The 14,245-nt window shown below is 39.5% G+C and overlaps 1 protein-coding gene across 1 annotated transcript in view; it reads right to left on the reverse strand.

Moving 5' to 3' along the window:
• Positions 1-14,245, reverse strand: part of LOC145357057 (cryptochrome-1-like) — an 83,759-nt gene that overhangs the window by 9,920 nt on the left and 59,594 nt on the right. The window contains exons 8-10 of the mRNA XM_080210129.1: positions 12,781-12,932; positions 3,008-3,210; positions 1,495-1,578 (exon numbers count right to left, since the gene is read on the reverse strand). Of these exons, the coding sequence (XP_080066255.1) occupies positions 1,495-1,578; positions 3,008-3,210; positions 12,781-12,932 (439 nt within the window). The remainder of the gene's footprint in view (positions 1-1,494; positions 1,579-3,007; positions 3,211-12,780; positions 12,933-14,245) is intronic.

Genomic DNA, 14,245 nt, shown 5'->3' on the forward strand with positions numbered 1-14,245 from the left:
TTCTGATTGGCGATCAGTTGACTAGTAGTGTGCCTCACGGATCAGCGTTGGGACCTCAATTATTTATGCTTTACATTGATAATTTGGAGTTGCGGATCAAGTGTAGTGTGTCAAAATTCACAGATGACACTAAGATGGGTGGCAGGGCAAAGTGTGCAGAGGACGCTGAAAGTCTGCAAAGGGATATAGATAGTCTAAGTGGATAGGCGAAGGTCTGGCAGATGGAGTAAATGTTGATAAATGTGAGGTCATCCATTTTGATAGGAATAACAGCAAAATGGGCTATTAAATGGTAAAAAATTGTAGCATGCTGCTGTACAGAGGGACCTGACTGTCCTTGTGCAGGAATCTCAAGCAGTTGGTTTACAGGTGCAGCAGGTAATTAAGAAGCAAATAGAATTTTGTTCTTTATTGCTAGAGGGATGGAGTTTGAAAATAGCGAGGTTATTTTCAACTGTGTAAGGTGCTGGTGAGGCCACACCTGGAGTACTATGTATGGCTTTGGTCTTCTTACTTGAGAAAGGATATACTGGCACTGGAGTGGGTGCAGAGGAGCTTGATTCCAGAGTTGAGAGGGTTAGCTTATGAGGAGAGACTGAGTAGACTGGGGCTAAACTCATTGAAATTCAGAAGAATGAGGGGAGATTTTTCCGAAACATAGAAGATTATGAAGGGAACAGATAAGATAGAAGTAGGGAAGTTGTTTCTACTGGCAGGTGAAACTAGAACTAGGGGGCACAGCCTCAAAATAAGGGGGAGCAGATTTAGGACTGAGTTGAGGAGGAAACTCTTCACACAAAAGGTTATGAATCTGTGGAATTACCTGCCCAGTGAAGCAATGGAGGCTACCTCATTGAATGTTTTTAAGGCAAGGCCAGATAAATTTTTGAACAGTAAAGGAATTAAGGATTATGGTGAGAAGGCAGGTAAGTGGAGTTAAGTCCACAAAAAGATCAGCCATGATCTTATTGACTGGCAGAGCAGACTCAAGGGGCCAGATGGCCTACTCCTACTCCAAGTTCTTATGTCCTTATGCTATTCAACTGTGCAACTGGTGAGCAAGCGAAAAGTTACTCTGCTGCAGTGAGAGCACTAGCTTACTGAATTGTTACTTCCACAAGTCTGTTCTGTATCATTTATAATTGATTATCCAGTCAGGCCATCACTTATTGAATCCACAGCATGCTTCTTCTAGACCATTATCAAAACTGACCCAAATTAAAAAATAAGAAGTCACAAAGGAGGAGACTTTAATAGTAAAGTCATCATTGTAATCTCATCCTCTTCAACATGTTTCAAAGACAGGTCGAAGGAGTAGCATCGTGTACATGTTTTAGATCTAAACAGCACGGCATACAGTGATAATCCCATGGGCTTGCAAAAGCAATCTTAGTATCTGAATAGTGCTTTGGATAGCATGGCTTAAGATGACCCTTCAAGAAGCTTGCTTTATAGTAATGCTCAACTGTTTGAGGTAGAAAACTGCAGACTCACCATTATTCTCAGATATTTGATCTCCCATGGAGTAGATGGTTCCGCCGTTTCCATTTTGGTTTGAAGGCACTGATGCAAGTAGACCTATTATGGTAAAAAGAACTTGTATAGTACCTTTGATATTGAAAAAAATCATCCAATGCAAAATAAAAACGGAAATCACTACCCATTCAACATTTTATAAAAGCTGTGCTGACATTTTATGCTAGTTATTTCAAAAATATCCATGAATTTTACCATTTTATTGAAGCACTAAAAAGTAAACTGACTGTTCATTTTACTGGTACTGTTTGATATTTTACTGGTTAATTCTATAACTATACGCTTTTGTTTAAAATAGTGCTCAAACTGAGTTTTTGTTTGCTGGAGCTAACTGAGTTTGGGTATTCAAGGTGGGTGTTTCAGAAAGTTACACATGAAAGATTCCACATAAATATTATACTTTGTGAATTTATCTAATTCTAGAAATATCAAAATAGGAACTTGAAATATATGATTATAAGATGCCAATTGTGGTGATCCAGTTATAATGATGGTACTTTCTGTCCTACACTAGGCAAAGAGATTACATATTGCAGAATATCTGCAATTACAGACATTTGTTTAAAGGGTTCAATGGCTAGCACCATCATGCAGAGCTTCAGGAACCACACTGTCATTTTCTGAGCACTAAGAGGAGCAGGTTGTCCAAAAGTATGGGAATTCCACACTAAACAGTGGTTTTGAGGAATTACTACAATTTTTTTGAGATAGGCAATCCCAAAACAGTGCTTGATTTGGGAGGCCTGCACAGCCTATCTGCTCAGGAAGCGGTAGGCACTCAGGGAGCACATAGCATAGCGAGGTGGGAAATGTCAGCGGGAGGCCAATAACAGGAATCACGACCCATTACTTATGTGATCAGCCTCGCACTAGGAAACGATGGCCAGCAATTGGAAGGTCGGTGACTGGGGGGAGGGGCGGTGAGGGTGGCATGTCAACTGATCTCACAGTATCCTGGGAGATTGGCACATTGCCCAATGGCCCCTTGAGTGGTTTACTGTTGGCCTCTCCAGCAGGATTAGCCCCCCCACTTACTGGTGTGAATCACCTGACAGAGTTTACAAAATCACACCCAGAATGTACACTGACGTTTGTCTGTCAAGATATATTGATATATGTCCTATTGATATCTATGTTCATTAGTGGCTTAGAACTGCTGTAACAAGACTTCATAGCGAGTATTTGGTTACAGACAGCGGTGCCATATTGATTATTATTGTCTTGTGTTGGGAAAAAACATAACTGGAAAGGGGTACTTTCATTATAGTAATAATTTTATAAGTTTTTTTTAAAGAACAGTGCCCAGGGCGATTCTACCTGATATACTCCACTTTCTATATCCAAGAACCAATTATGTTTACAGGTGTAGGGCCTTGAAGAGGAAGAAAGGGTTTTAGTAGCAGGATTCCAAACTGTGACAGATGTGTAGCAGATTAGGTTTCTCTGAGAAAGGAGAGAGTAAGTTTCTCACCAAGTCCCCTGTAGCGTGATAGTTGCTGGTAAATCTGTTTCATTCTCTCGATGTTGAGCCGACTTGCCTCTGCGTGTATCACCATGGGCTTTGGATAGTGCACACCAATTATGCACTTTGCTGCCACTTGAACAGAGTCAGGAGCATTCCAAGGATCATAGATATACTTTGCAGGAAATCCTTTAAGAATTGGCAAGTAACGTCTGCAAAACAGAGCCTTATTGTAAATACTAATATTGTGCAAAAATATTCATTGAGATAATGCAGACAAAAGCCCATCTGTTCTCCATTTCTGTGCTATATATTTCACCATGTCCCTTCACTCCCCCTCAACCTCAACCCATATATCAAGCACCACATTTTACAGCATATATTACCAGTACCTTTAGCCCTCAGGTCCCCTTAGAGATTTGAAAGGCCAAGGGTGTAGTATGGTGTAGTCACAAGACAGCAATTCATAGCCATAGTTTCCCCACATGTTAAATTATGAATCTCTCACCACTGGAGCAAAACAAAATTCTAGGCAGCATATGTGCCTTCAATTGTGCACTGCTGCTGGAAGAAACAAAGAACTAGCATTTATATAGCGTCTTTCATAACCTCAGAATGTGTACAGTCCTTCTAAAATGTTGTAATTTAGGATATGTGGCAACCAAGTTCACCACAGCAGACTCTCGCAACCAATCATGAGTTAATTGCCTGATAATCTGTTTGCCGGTTGAAAGAAAATTTGGCCAAGACAACAGGGAGGACTCTGCTTTGAATAAGGCCATGGGATTTTTCCTGCCCAACTGAGGAGATAGATAGATTTAACACCTGAACTGAAAGATAGCATGCTCTGAAAGTGCAGTGCACTGCTACATTAGCAGTACACTGAAGTACCAGCCCTGGATAATATGCTCCAGACTCTGGTGTGGGACTTGAATTCACAATTTTTTGACTCAGACGAGAGTGCCATTTACTGAGTGATGGCTGTCTTGAGGCCTGAAAACAGGTTTAATTTGAACCAACCATAGCATTGGATTGGTAGTGTGGGTTGCCAAGAATGCTATGAAAAGGGGAATAAAAAGCCTCAACCTCTTCAGTAGCCAAGTGATAGTCTTCAAACTGCCTCATTCTGAATAACTGAATCTCCATATAATTTCTGTTCTGATCAGAGTTAGTAGAATTCAGCCAGGGCAGTAGTTGGATACTGTATTGACAATAAAATGTCACCGGAGCTGATTCTTGTGTTTTTGAAGATGTTACATAGAATAGGATCAAGAAAGGTTTCAGCATCTTGACACCCTGGGCTTGATTTTCAATCAGGTTTCAGAAACCCAAAACATTTCTGGGACACAATCCTGCACTGCCTCCATGCCACTCACAGGATGGTATCTACAAATGCAAATTGTCCTAATTGGTCTAGAGGCAAGTTCAGTTGCATAATTACTGGTGTCAAGCATTACCAGGAGGTAGAAGTTGTCTGAACAGCATGATCATCAAAGACAGACATCAGCCTTCTTGGAGTCTGCCATTGCCTTACAGAAAGGAAGAGACAGAACATCAGAGGACCAGCTGCCTCACTGTGCAGAGAACTGACCAAAAGGCCAATTCAGAGGTACTGCGCCTAATCTCATACAAAAATTCTTATTCATTAAAATTTTCCAAAATATTACTTGCACACTCCCCACTGAGCACTAATGAGCACCAAACAATCAGGATTAGTGACCTGCAATTTGAAAATCATCTTCTGTCCCTCCCCAGCCTGTTAACAAGCTCAAGGACTTAACAATCCATTAATCAGAGCCATGAGAAGTGCTGGCTTCAACATCCTACCCATCCACACAATTGGAAACTTCCAGCATATCCCAGAGGTGTCAGTACACAGACATGATATTCAAGGATGCTATTTTCAACATGCACCCACTTCGCTTCTTGCCCCATAGGTGATTGGATAGGTTGCCAGAAGCCATGGAATTGTATCCAAGAATGTTCAGATGGGGACAATTTTAAACTGAAAATATAAACTACACAAAATAAGTCTGAAGAGGATTAGAGTGACTAAACTAAAGTAGTTTACAGAAATGGAAATGACAATCAGAAAATGTCCAATTCAACAGAACTCAGTGTGTTGCCTTCCAGAATTCAGCTTCATTCTAAATATGTGAAGCAATCCTATATGTCATATGCACTGATGATTTGTGATGTGCCTGATTAACACTGCACAATGGAGCACTACATACCCTCAACAAAAGAACTCATGCTCTCCAGTGTAATTCTCTATAAACTTGAGTTCCTGATCTTGGAGACAGGCATTGAGTCTACTAATCGCCACAAAGGGATAGATATGGGTGTGGCGTGGGGCTGAGGGCGGCAGGGAGGGGGTGGGGGATGGTTTGGAGGAAGACTTATCTTACATCACACATTTAGAGAGATCTGGAAAAGATCCATATTTCATCTGAAGCAAAGTGGACAAGTGTTTTTGAATCCCAATAACCAGTTTTACTGCAGGTTTCACTCTTATACATGTGGCCTTCTGTGTTTTCCTTCCCAAACTCTCAATTTTTTCAGAAAGGCTTGCTAATTTAGGAAACTTCAAAGCACTATTAGAACCTGTCAATATAATTTTTGTTATGTATCTGCCCTAGTGCTGGCAATTAGAACAGTGAAATTCAGCTCATTACTGAAGTTACACTCTGCTCCTTGTGCACAAATAGTTTGAAATGAAATGGAGATTTAGACAACAAAATTGTTAAATAAAAGAGAACTGTGTGCTGTAAGGGGAATTTTTAGTATTGCTGCAGCTAGTTAGGTGCTGATCATAATCGTGGCAGCTTCAAGATTATTGGGAATATTTTTACAGTACACAATGGCAATTTTGAAAATTACAAATAAAAAAGGACATTGATGTCAGTCCCCAAGGGGTCCATCCAGGTTTTACTATATTTGGAACTGAAAATTCTGGTGTATTTATGAAATAAGTACAAGAAGTTCCTATTGACTTCAATGCATTTCAGCATTTTGAAAGCATTAATTTAACTTAAAATTGAAATCACTCTCATCTGTTTTGTAACCAGCTTGTTGGCCTTCCTGCTACCTTTCCACTGGCCGGGCTGATGGTAGTGTGTTATCGTTGATATTTGCTTACAAAGTCAGTTACAGATTTTCTTTCCACTGACTCCATGTGCTCAGACCTTTCATCATGAAGCTCCTATGTGGTACCTTTATTGAAAACCTTTTGAAAATCCAAATGCATTGCACTTGTCTACTCTTTTCCTTACTTCAAAGAATTCAACAAAGTTGGTCAAACATGACCTTCCCTTTTGAAATCTGGCCTGACCACTCTTCATTAAATATTCAGTTTCTTCATGTTTTTCTATTACATTATTGAGTAAAGATTATCTTTCCTACCACTCATGTTAAGCTAACTGTTCAAAGTTGTGTGCTTTTGTGTTTCAGAACAATATTGATATCTTTGTATTCAAGTCATCTAATCCATTACAGTATCTGGTACTATATTCATTTGATTCCTGGGGTTCAGGAAGATGAGATTGATGTAAATGATGAGCGCCTTAGTAGCCCGAGTTATGTTTGCACTTCATGTTTGTTTTAAATGTGCCTTTAAGTCCATGAAACTTACAGTTTTCTAATATTTTAACATTTATTTGTAAATATGACTTACATTTCCCTAAGATAGATTTACAAAAAAATATATAACCAACCACAAGGGATGCACAGTTCAATTTTAATTTGATGATGGTGATGCTCCCTCCATCACCACCAACATCAGTGTTCCAGCGCCATGTCCCCAAATCCTCGCTGGCATCAGTACTTCAGTGCTGAGCGCCACGACTTCCCCATCCTGCCCTATCAATCATCCCTGGCTCAGTACTTCAGCACCGCACGCCATAGCCCCCAATCATCACTGGCATCAGCGCTTCAGTGCTGTGCATGCCCCATCGTTGTGGGCATCTCCACCTAATAGGAACCCCCTACAATGGAGTTCCCTGCAGACCTCATCTGCTTTCAGTGACTGGCACTGCCAGGCAGCCATGTCCATCACCACCTGGGGACTATACACATCAGTGGTGATTCCAGCCAGCTAGGGGCAGTGGGGGAGGAATCTGATGACCCCAGAAGCAACTTTTCCGGATGTGAACCTGATTAGCTCATTGTTGGGTAGCAGGGAAGATCTCAAACTGAGATTTCACTGTCACAAATTTCATCATGGCCCTCAGGCACAGGATTTGCACCTGAGGTGAACAGGCCAGAAAATCATGTCCTGTATTACATTTGAATAAAATTACAATTGAATATTTAAATATTTCTTAAACATTACAAGAGTTTCTGACTCAACCACCCTTTCAGGTAGTGAGTTCCAGACTTCCACCAACCTTTGGGTGAAAAAGTTTCTCAATTCTCCTCTTAAATCAATGCCCCGTAGCCATTGATCCCTCTACTAATAGGAAAGCGCTTTTCTATCTGCGCTATTTAGGCACCTAAGATAAATTTCAATAATCTGCTTTCATTGCCATACACTTTAGCAAATGGTCACAAATCACCTAACAGCATGCCACTGATGATGTCCTTTTCAGACGGCTTTGAAATTGTCCTTAAAACGTTCAACACATATTTTACTCTGAAAATCAATCCTGTAATCAAATGAAGGGACTTCATCAAATGCCTTCTGGAACTCCATATCAATAGTGTCCCTAGGCATTCCCACTCCACTACTTGAAATAAAATCAGTCAGATTTATCTGATGTGATCTACTGCTTACAAATCTATGTGAGCTGTCTCTGCTCAGCTGGAAACTTTCAAGGTGTTCAGTCACCTTACCCTTAATTATAGACTCCAGCAATTTTCTGACAACAGACATTAAGCGACATGTACAACTTTCTGGTTTCCCTCTACCACCTTCCTTAAATAGAATAATAAGTACAAATTTCCAATCTAAACACATAGCTCCTGAACCAGAGAATTTTGGAAGTTCAGGCCTCTGCAATATTGTCACCAATTTCCTTTAAAACCCTGGGATGGAAATTATCTGATCCAGGGAATTTGACTTCTTAGTGCATTATTTTCTTCAATACCATTATTTGCTTATATTAATTCTGAGCGAGTCTCTGATTCAATTTTAGTTTCCTTGGGATACATATTGGGCAATTAATATTAGATCCATCCTTAGCCACATCTAAAACAAAAGTCAGCTGATAAGGAACCAATGGGCTTAAAGGATAGAAAAAACCAACTGAATATTTATCAGTGAATATTCCAAGGAGCCCAATGTATATCATTATTGTAACCATATGCAAGCTTAAAGAAAAAACAATGTGCTTTCCCTGGAACATGAAACTGAAGAAATTCTGAAAGATCACAGAACCTGGAGATGGATTTGACCAGGCAATGTTTCTTGGAAACTTGGAAAATTGTCAGATTTTTAGGATATTACAAACTCAGTTCAAGAAAGCGGAGTACTAAGTCTGGTGACCTACACAATGCATTCCTCTTCCAAATGCAAAACAGTGCACTTAAATCAAATTAAATAAATCAATTTTAATCAATAAATAAAACTCTTAAATAAATCAAATCAAATCCTGGGAAATCAAGAAGAGGAAAAGACAGCAAGGTGAATAAGAAAAGTAATAGGCAGAGAAATCAAGGATCAGAATAAAGGACACAGTAAAAAAGCAGGAATGGGACAAAAACATTACAAGTACTGACTTTAAGGTTTTGTACTTGAATGCTCAGAGCATTCGAAACAACATGGATGAATTAGTTGCAGAGATTGATGTAAAGGAGTAAAATTGGCATTATGGCTCCAAGGTGACCAAGGATTGGAACTAAAAATTGAGAGCTATTCAGTATTTAGGAAGAACAGAAAGAAAGGAAAAGGTGGCAGAGTTGCATTGTTGATTAATGAAGATATTGATACAATATTGAGGAAACATATTAGCACAGATGATATGGAATCTGTATGGGTTGCATTAAGAAACACCATGGGACGAAAAGCATTTGTGGGGGTGGTTTACACATCACCATACTTTAGTGGTAATGTTGGGAATAGCATTAGACAGGAAATCCAAGAAGCATGTCTTAGAGGAATATCTGTGATTACCAGTGACTTTCATTTGCAAATAGATAAGGAGAGTCAAATTAGTCACATTACAATAGAGAAGGAATTTCTGGAGTCCATTAGGGATGGTTTTCTGGACCAATAAGTTGAGGAACCAACAAGCGTTCCTCATTAGGCCATTGTGGACTGTATTGTGCAATGAGAAAGAATTAGTTGGCAATCTAGTTGAGACAGAACCCTTGGGGATGAGTAACCATAATATGATAGAATTCTTTGTCAAAATGGATGATGATGTAATTGATTCTGAGACCAGGGTCCTGAATCTCAATAAAGGTAACTATAATGCAATGAGACATGAATTGGCCATTACGGACTGGGAAACATTACTGAAAGGAAAGACAGTGGGCAGACATTTAAAGAGCAGATAGGTGAACTCCAGAAGTTGTTTATTCCTGTTTGGCACAAGGCAGTAAGGGAACTGTGGTCAAACCATGGCTTACAAGGGAAATTAGAGATAGTATTAGATTCAAAAAAGAAGCATACAAATTGGCAAGAAAAAGCAACGGTCCTGAGGATTGGGAGCAGTTTAAAATTCAGCAAAGTAGGACTAAGGGATTGATTAAAAAGGGGAAAATAGAATATGAAAAAGTAAGCTAGCAGGCAACACAAAAACTAAAAGTTTCTGCAGGTATGTAAACAGAAAAAGCTGCAAAATAGTGTCAGATCCTTGCAGTCAAAAACAGGAGAGTTCATAATGGGAACAAAGAAATGGCTGAGGAACTAAGTTCGTACTTTGCTTCTGTCTTCACAAACGAAGACATGAATAATGTACCAGAACTTCTGAGTGAAACAAGTTTTAGTGAGGAGCTGAAGGAAATCAGTATTAGCAGAGAAATGGTTTTGGGGAAATTGATGAGTTTGAAGGTGAATAATTCTCCAGAGCCTGATAATCTTCATCCCAGAGTACTTGAGGAAGAGGCCCTAGAAATAGTGGATCGATTGGTGGTCATTTTCCAAAATTCTTTGGACTCTGAACTGGTTCCTACAGATTGGAAGGTAGCTAATGTGAGCCTTCCATTCAAAAAGGGAGGTAGAGGGAAAAGAGGGAACTATAGACCAATGTGCCTAATGTCGATACTGGGGAAGTTCATTATCAAGGATTTCAGCATTTGGCAGTGGTATAATCAGACAAATTCAGCATGGATTTACAAAAGGAAAATCATGCTTGACAAATCTATTGAAATCCTTTGTGGATGTAACTAGTGGAGTTGATCAATGAGGGCCAGTGGGTATGGTTTATTTAGACTTTGAGATGACTTTCAACAAGGTCTCACATAACAGACTACTATGTAAAGTTAAAGCACATGGGATTGCAGATAATGTCTTGAGTTGGATTAAAAGCTGGTTAGCAGATAAGAAGCAAAGAGTTGGCATGAATGGGTCTTTTTCTGATTGGCAGGCAGTGACTAGTGGGGTAACACAGGGATCTGTGCTAGGACCCCGACTGTTCATGTTCTATATTAATGATTTGGAAGAAGGAATTAAGTGTATTATCTCCAAATTTGCAGTTAGGTGGAAGGGTGAGCTGTGAGGAGGATACAGAGATGCTTCAGTGCAATTTGAACAGGATAAGTGAATGGGCATATGCATGGCAGATGCAGTACAATGTGAATAAACATGAAGTTATCCACTTTGGTAGCAAAAATAAGGCATATTATTATTTGAATGGGTTTAAATTGAGAGAGGTGGAAACTAAGCGAGACCTTGGTATCCTTGTGCATCAGTCACTGAAAGTAAGCACATAGGTACAACAGGCAGTAAATAAGGCAAAAGGTATGTTGGCCTTCACAGCAAGAGGATTTGAGTATAGGAATAGGGATATTTTACTGCAATTGTATAGGGCGTTGGTGAGGTCACACCTGGAGCATTAATAGTGTGCAATTTTGGTGCCCTAATCTGAGAAACCCTTGCTTTAGAGGGAGTGTACCGAAGGTTTAGCAGGCTGATTCTTGGGACAGCAGATCTGTCATATGAGGACAGACTATGTCAATTAGAATTATATTCATTGTAGAAGAGTGAGAGGGGATCTTACAGAAACCTATAAAATTCTAATAGGATTAGACATGGTAGATTCAGAAAGAATGTTCCTGATGGTGTGGGAGTCCAGAACTAGGGGTCATACTTTGAGGATAAAGGGTAGACCTTTAAGGATTGAGATGAGGAGAAATTTCTTCACCCAAGAGTGTGGTGAATCTATGGAATTCACTACCCCAGAATGTAGTTGAAGCCAAAACATTGTGTAATTTCAAGAAGAAATTAGATATTGGGGCTAAGGGGGTCAAAGGATATGGGAAGGAAGGCAGGATCAGGCTATTGATCAAAATGAATGGCAGAGCAGGCTCAAAGGGCTGAATGGCCTTTTCCTGCTTCTACATTCTATGTTTTACCTTTCTATGTAAAGGCGAAATTGCCACAATTTTAAAGAGAGATCATACCTCTCCCTGATACAAAGGCTTAGAATTGCGTGGCATCAATTTGTTCTTCCTTTATTTAGTTCTACAGTTGTTTTAACTTAGGATCTCTGTACCAATTAATACAGTAAATGTTGCTCAATCCAGAGGAATGAGGGATTTTAAAAAGTACAATGTACAAGCATGTATTATACTCCACAATGAGGTGGAGTTACTTCCATGCAAACCTGATTGTACAGGCCACAGTGGTTTATCTCTAACAGATTAAAGGGAGCATAATCTAATTTCTCTTGTCTGGATTTCTGACCTAAGCTTCAGGTTTCCAGGGAGCGTCAAAACATGACTTATTTCCAAATCTTCTTGTGCATGGTGTTAAGTCAGATATTGCCTTTATACTGTGAATGTCTGTGAAATTAGAGAAGGTGAGAGGTCAATTGAACCATACTGTTTTCAATTATGGACGCTATGATTTTAGATCTGCTAGAGGTAAAGGATAAGGTAGTCTGCATAGACAATGCACTCATGGTCTCCCTGTCTCATTAATTTTCCATAGACTAAGCAGATCCAGGACTGACAGTGTTATGATCAGCACCATTATTCAAGCCCATTCAAGTTGATTGAAGTTACTTCCTCACTACTTTTATAGTGTACTGAGTTGCTTGGAACTTTTCGACCAACTAATGAAAGTGCAGCCCTCACCAATATACGCAGCTTTGTAAGAGAACCACCATACTGTGAGCATATATAACCCAAGATATGACAGGGGTGAGGAGAGAGGAGATGTTTGAAACAATTAGTATACAATATTCAATAGAATAAAGACCTACATCAGAATAATATAGTTTATGTATCACAACTAGAAAGTTTTAAGTTTTGTGAGCTGTTGTGCCCATTTGTTCAAGTTTTTCCTCCTTCATATTTACTGTTTCAGTTGTCTGTTGTGCCTTGGAATTGAGTGTTTTTATGAACTTTCAATATGTAATGAAATACCTTAAAGAAAATTGTAATTTGGTACCTCACTTGTCAAGCATCTAAGACTCAAGGTTTAATAAAGTCCTTAAAAATATGGACTTCAAAAATCTAGTTCCCAAGAAAAATTTGCACCCATAAATTTCTGATGCCTTTATTACTACTCAGATCCCCAAACAGTTCAAGAAAATGCAAATTCAAGCCTTATAATATTTCATTTATGCTAATGTACTTAACTATTTCTCAAACAGAGTAAAAGTTCACTGGGAACTTACCTCACATAATCTCCGTTGAGGTCTGTTCTGCGTCCAAAGCCAACAGGGCAATAACAGTGAAAGAACTGTTGAAAGAAGGAGCTACAAGATAGCCACATCCAACTGCCAGCATTTACACTCCAGTCAGCATCCAAAAGCAGTTCCTCAAACACCTGCAGTGAAACATTAGGAATGATGTTGAAGCAATCAATATATTTGCAGTTCTGAATGTTCGTGCTCTACTTTGTTTGAATTAAAAAATAACTTGGAGAAAGAGAATGGAGTCAAGACCATTTGATAAGAGGCTGAACTATCAAAGCCTCAACTTTGGCTCAATGGTAACACTGTCACCTGACTGAAAAGTTGATTCAAGTCTTACACTAGATTCTTAACAAATAATCTCTGTTCATTCAAGAGCAGTAATGAGGGAGTGCCACACTATCAAAAGGTGTTTTTTTGGGTGGAATATTAAATATAAGACACTAGACATGAAAAATACCAATTTACTATTCAAAGAGTAGGGCATCTTGGCCCAGTAACATATTTTGTTTTATAATACTCCTGTGATGCACCTTTGAGACATTACAAAGATGCTATTGTAGCAGCTTCTCCATTGCTTCAATATCTTTCTTGTATTGGAGCCCAGAATTATATTCAGTACTCTAATGTAGCCTCACTAAGATTTTACATATATGTCATCATAATTTAATTTTTCATTTTGGAGACCAAGTGTGGTAGCAGGCAGGTTTCACGGCGTATTTCCTGCTGGACCGTGTAATGGGAACTCGCACATGATTTTACACTTGAAAGCTCATTAATTACGCATTGGCAAGTAGCTCTCTAAATCACTGATTTGAACTGATTTATCAGTCCTGCCATAACCTAATGAAGTCAAAGGTCCAGGCACCATAGCTAAATGTTGCCTAAACTACACAACCATTCTCTCCAGCCCAACTGTGTGGAGATAACATTGCAATACGGCTGTCCTCAAGAAAATACTGCACCAAGGTTCAGCAATGACTGTTTTGCAGCCCTCATCCATGGAGAATGCCAGGAACACGATGTCCTCTACCTGAGAGATGGTTCCAGGAGGTGCACGAGCCTCACCTTGCTGGTCTGCACTTGCCCGAGAAATGCCATCCAGTAGTGCAGGAAGATAATGAATGATCTCATCTGTGCCGCCAGTGAGAGTCAATCTTCAGCCCACTCCAATCTCACATTCATAATGGCATTATGCGTGCAAAGGGATCTGACTGCTCTGGGATCTAACATGGGAAACACATCAGAATGGATGATCTCATGGACACTTTAACATCACCAGCATCTAAGCTATCATGCTGCACAAGTTCCATTCTTGGCCCTTACTTGGGAAGGCTGAACACACATAACAGGCATGCATACTTCCCAACCTCTCTCCATCTCTTATCATCACATTCCAGTAAATTGTTTTCATGGAGCAGTGTACCTGGAGAGTGCTGGTGGCTGT

This window comes from Carcharhinus amblyrhynchos, chromosome 22 (assembly GCF_965287045.1).
Source record: "Carcharhinus amblyrhynchos chromosome 22, sCarAmb.v2.hapA, whole genome shotgun sequence".
NCBI lineage: Eukaryota > Metazoa > Chordata > Chondrichthyes > Carcharhiniformes > Carcharhinidae > Carcharhinus > Carcharhinus amblyrhynchos.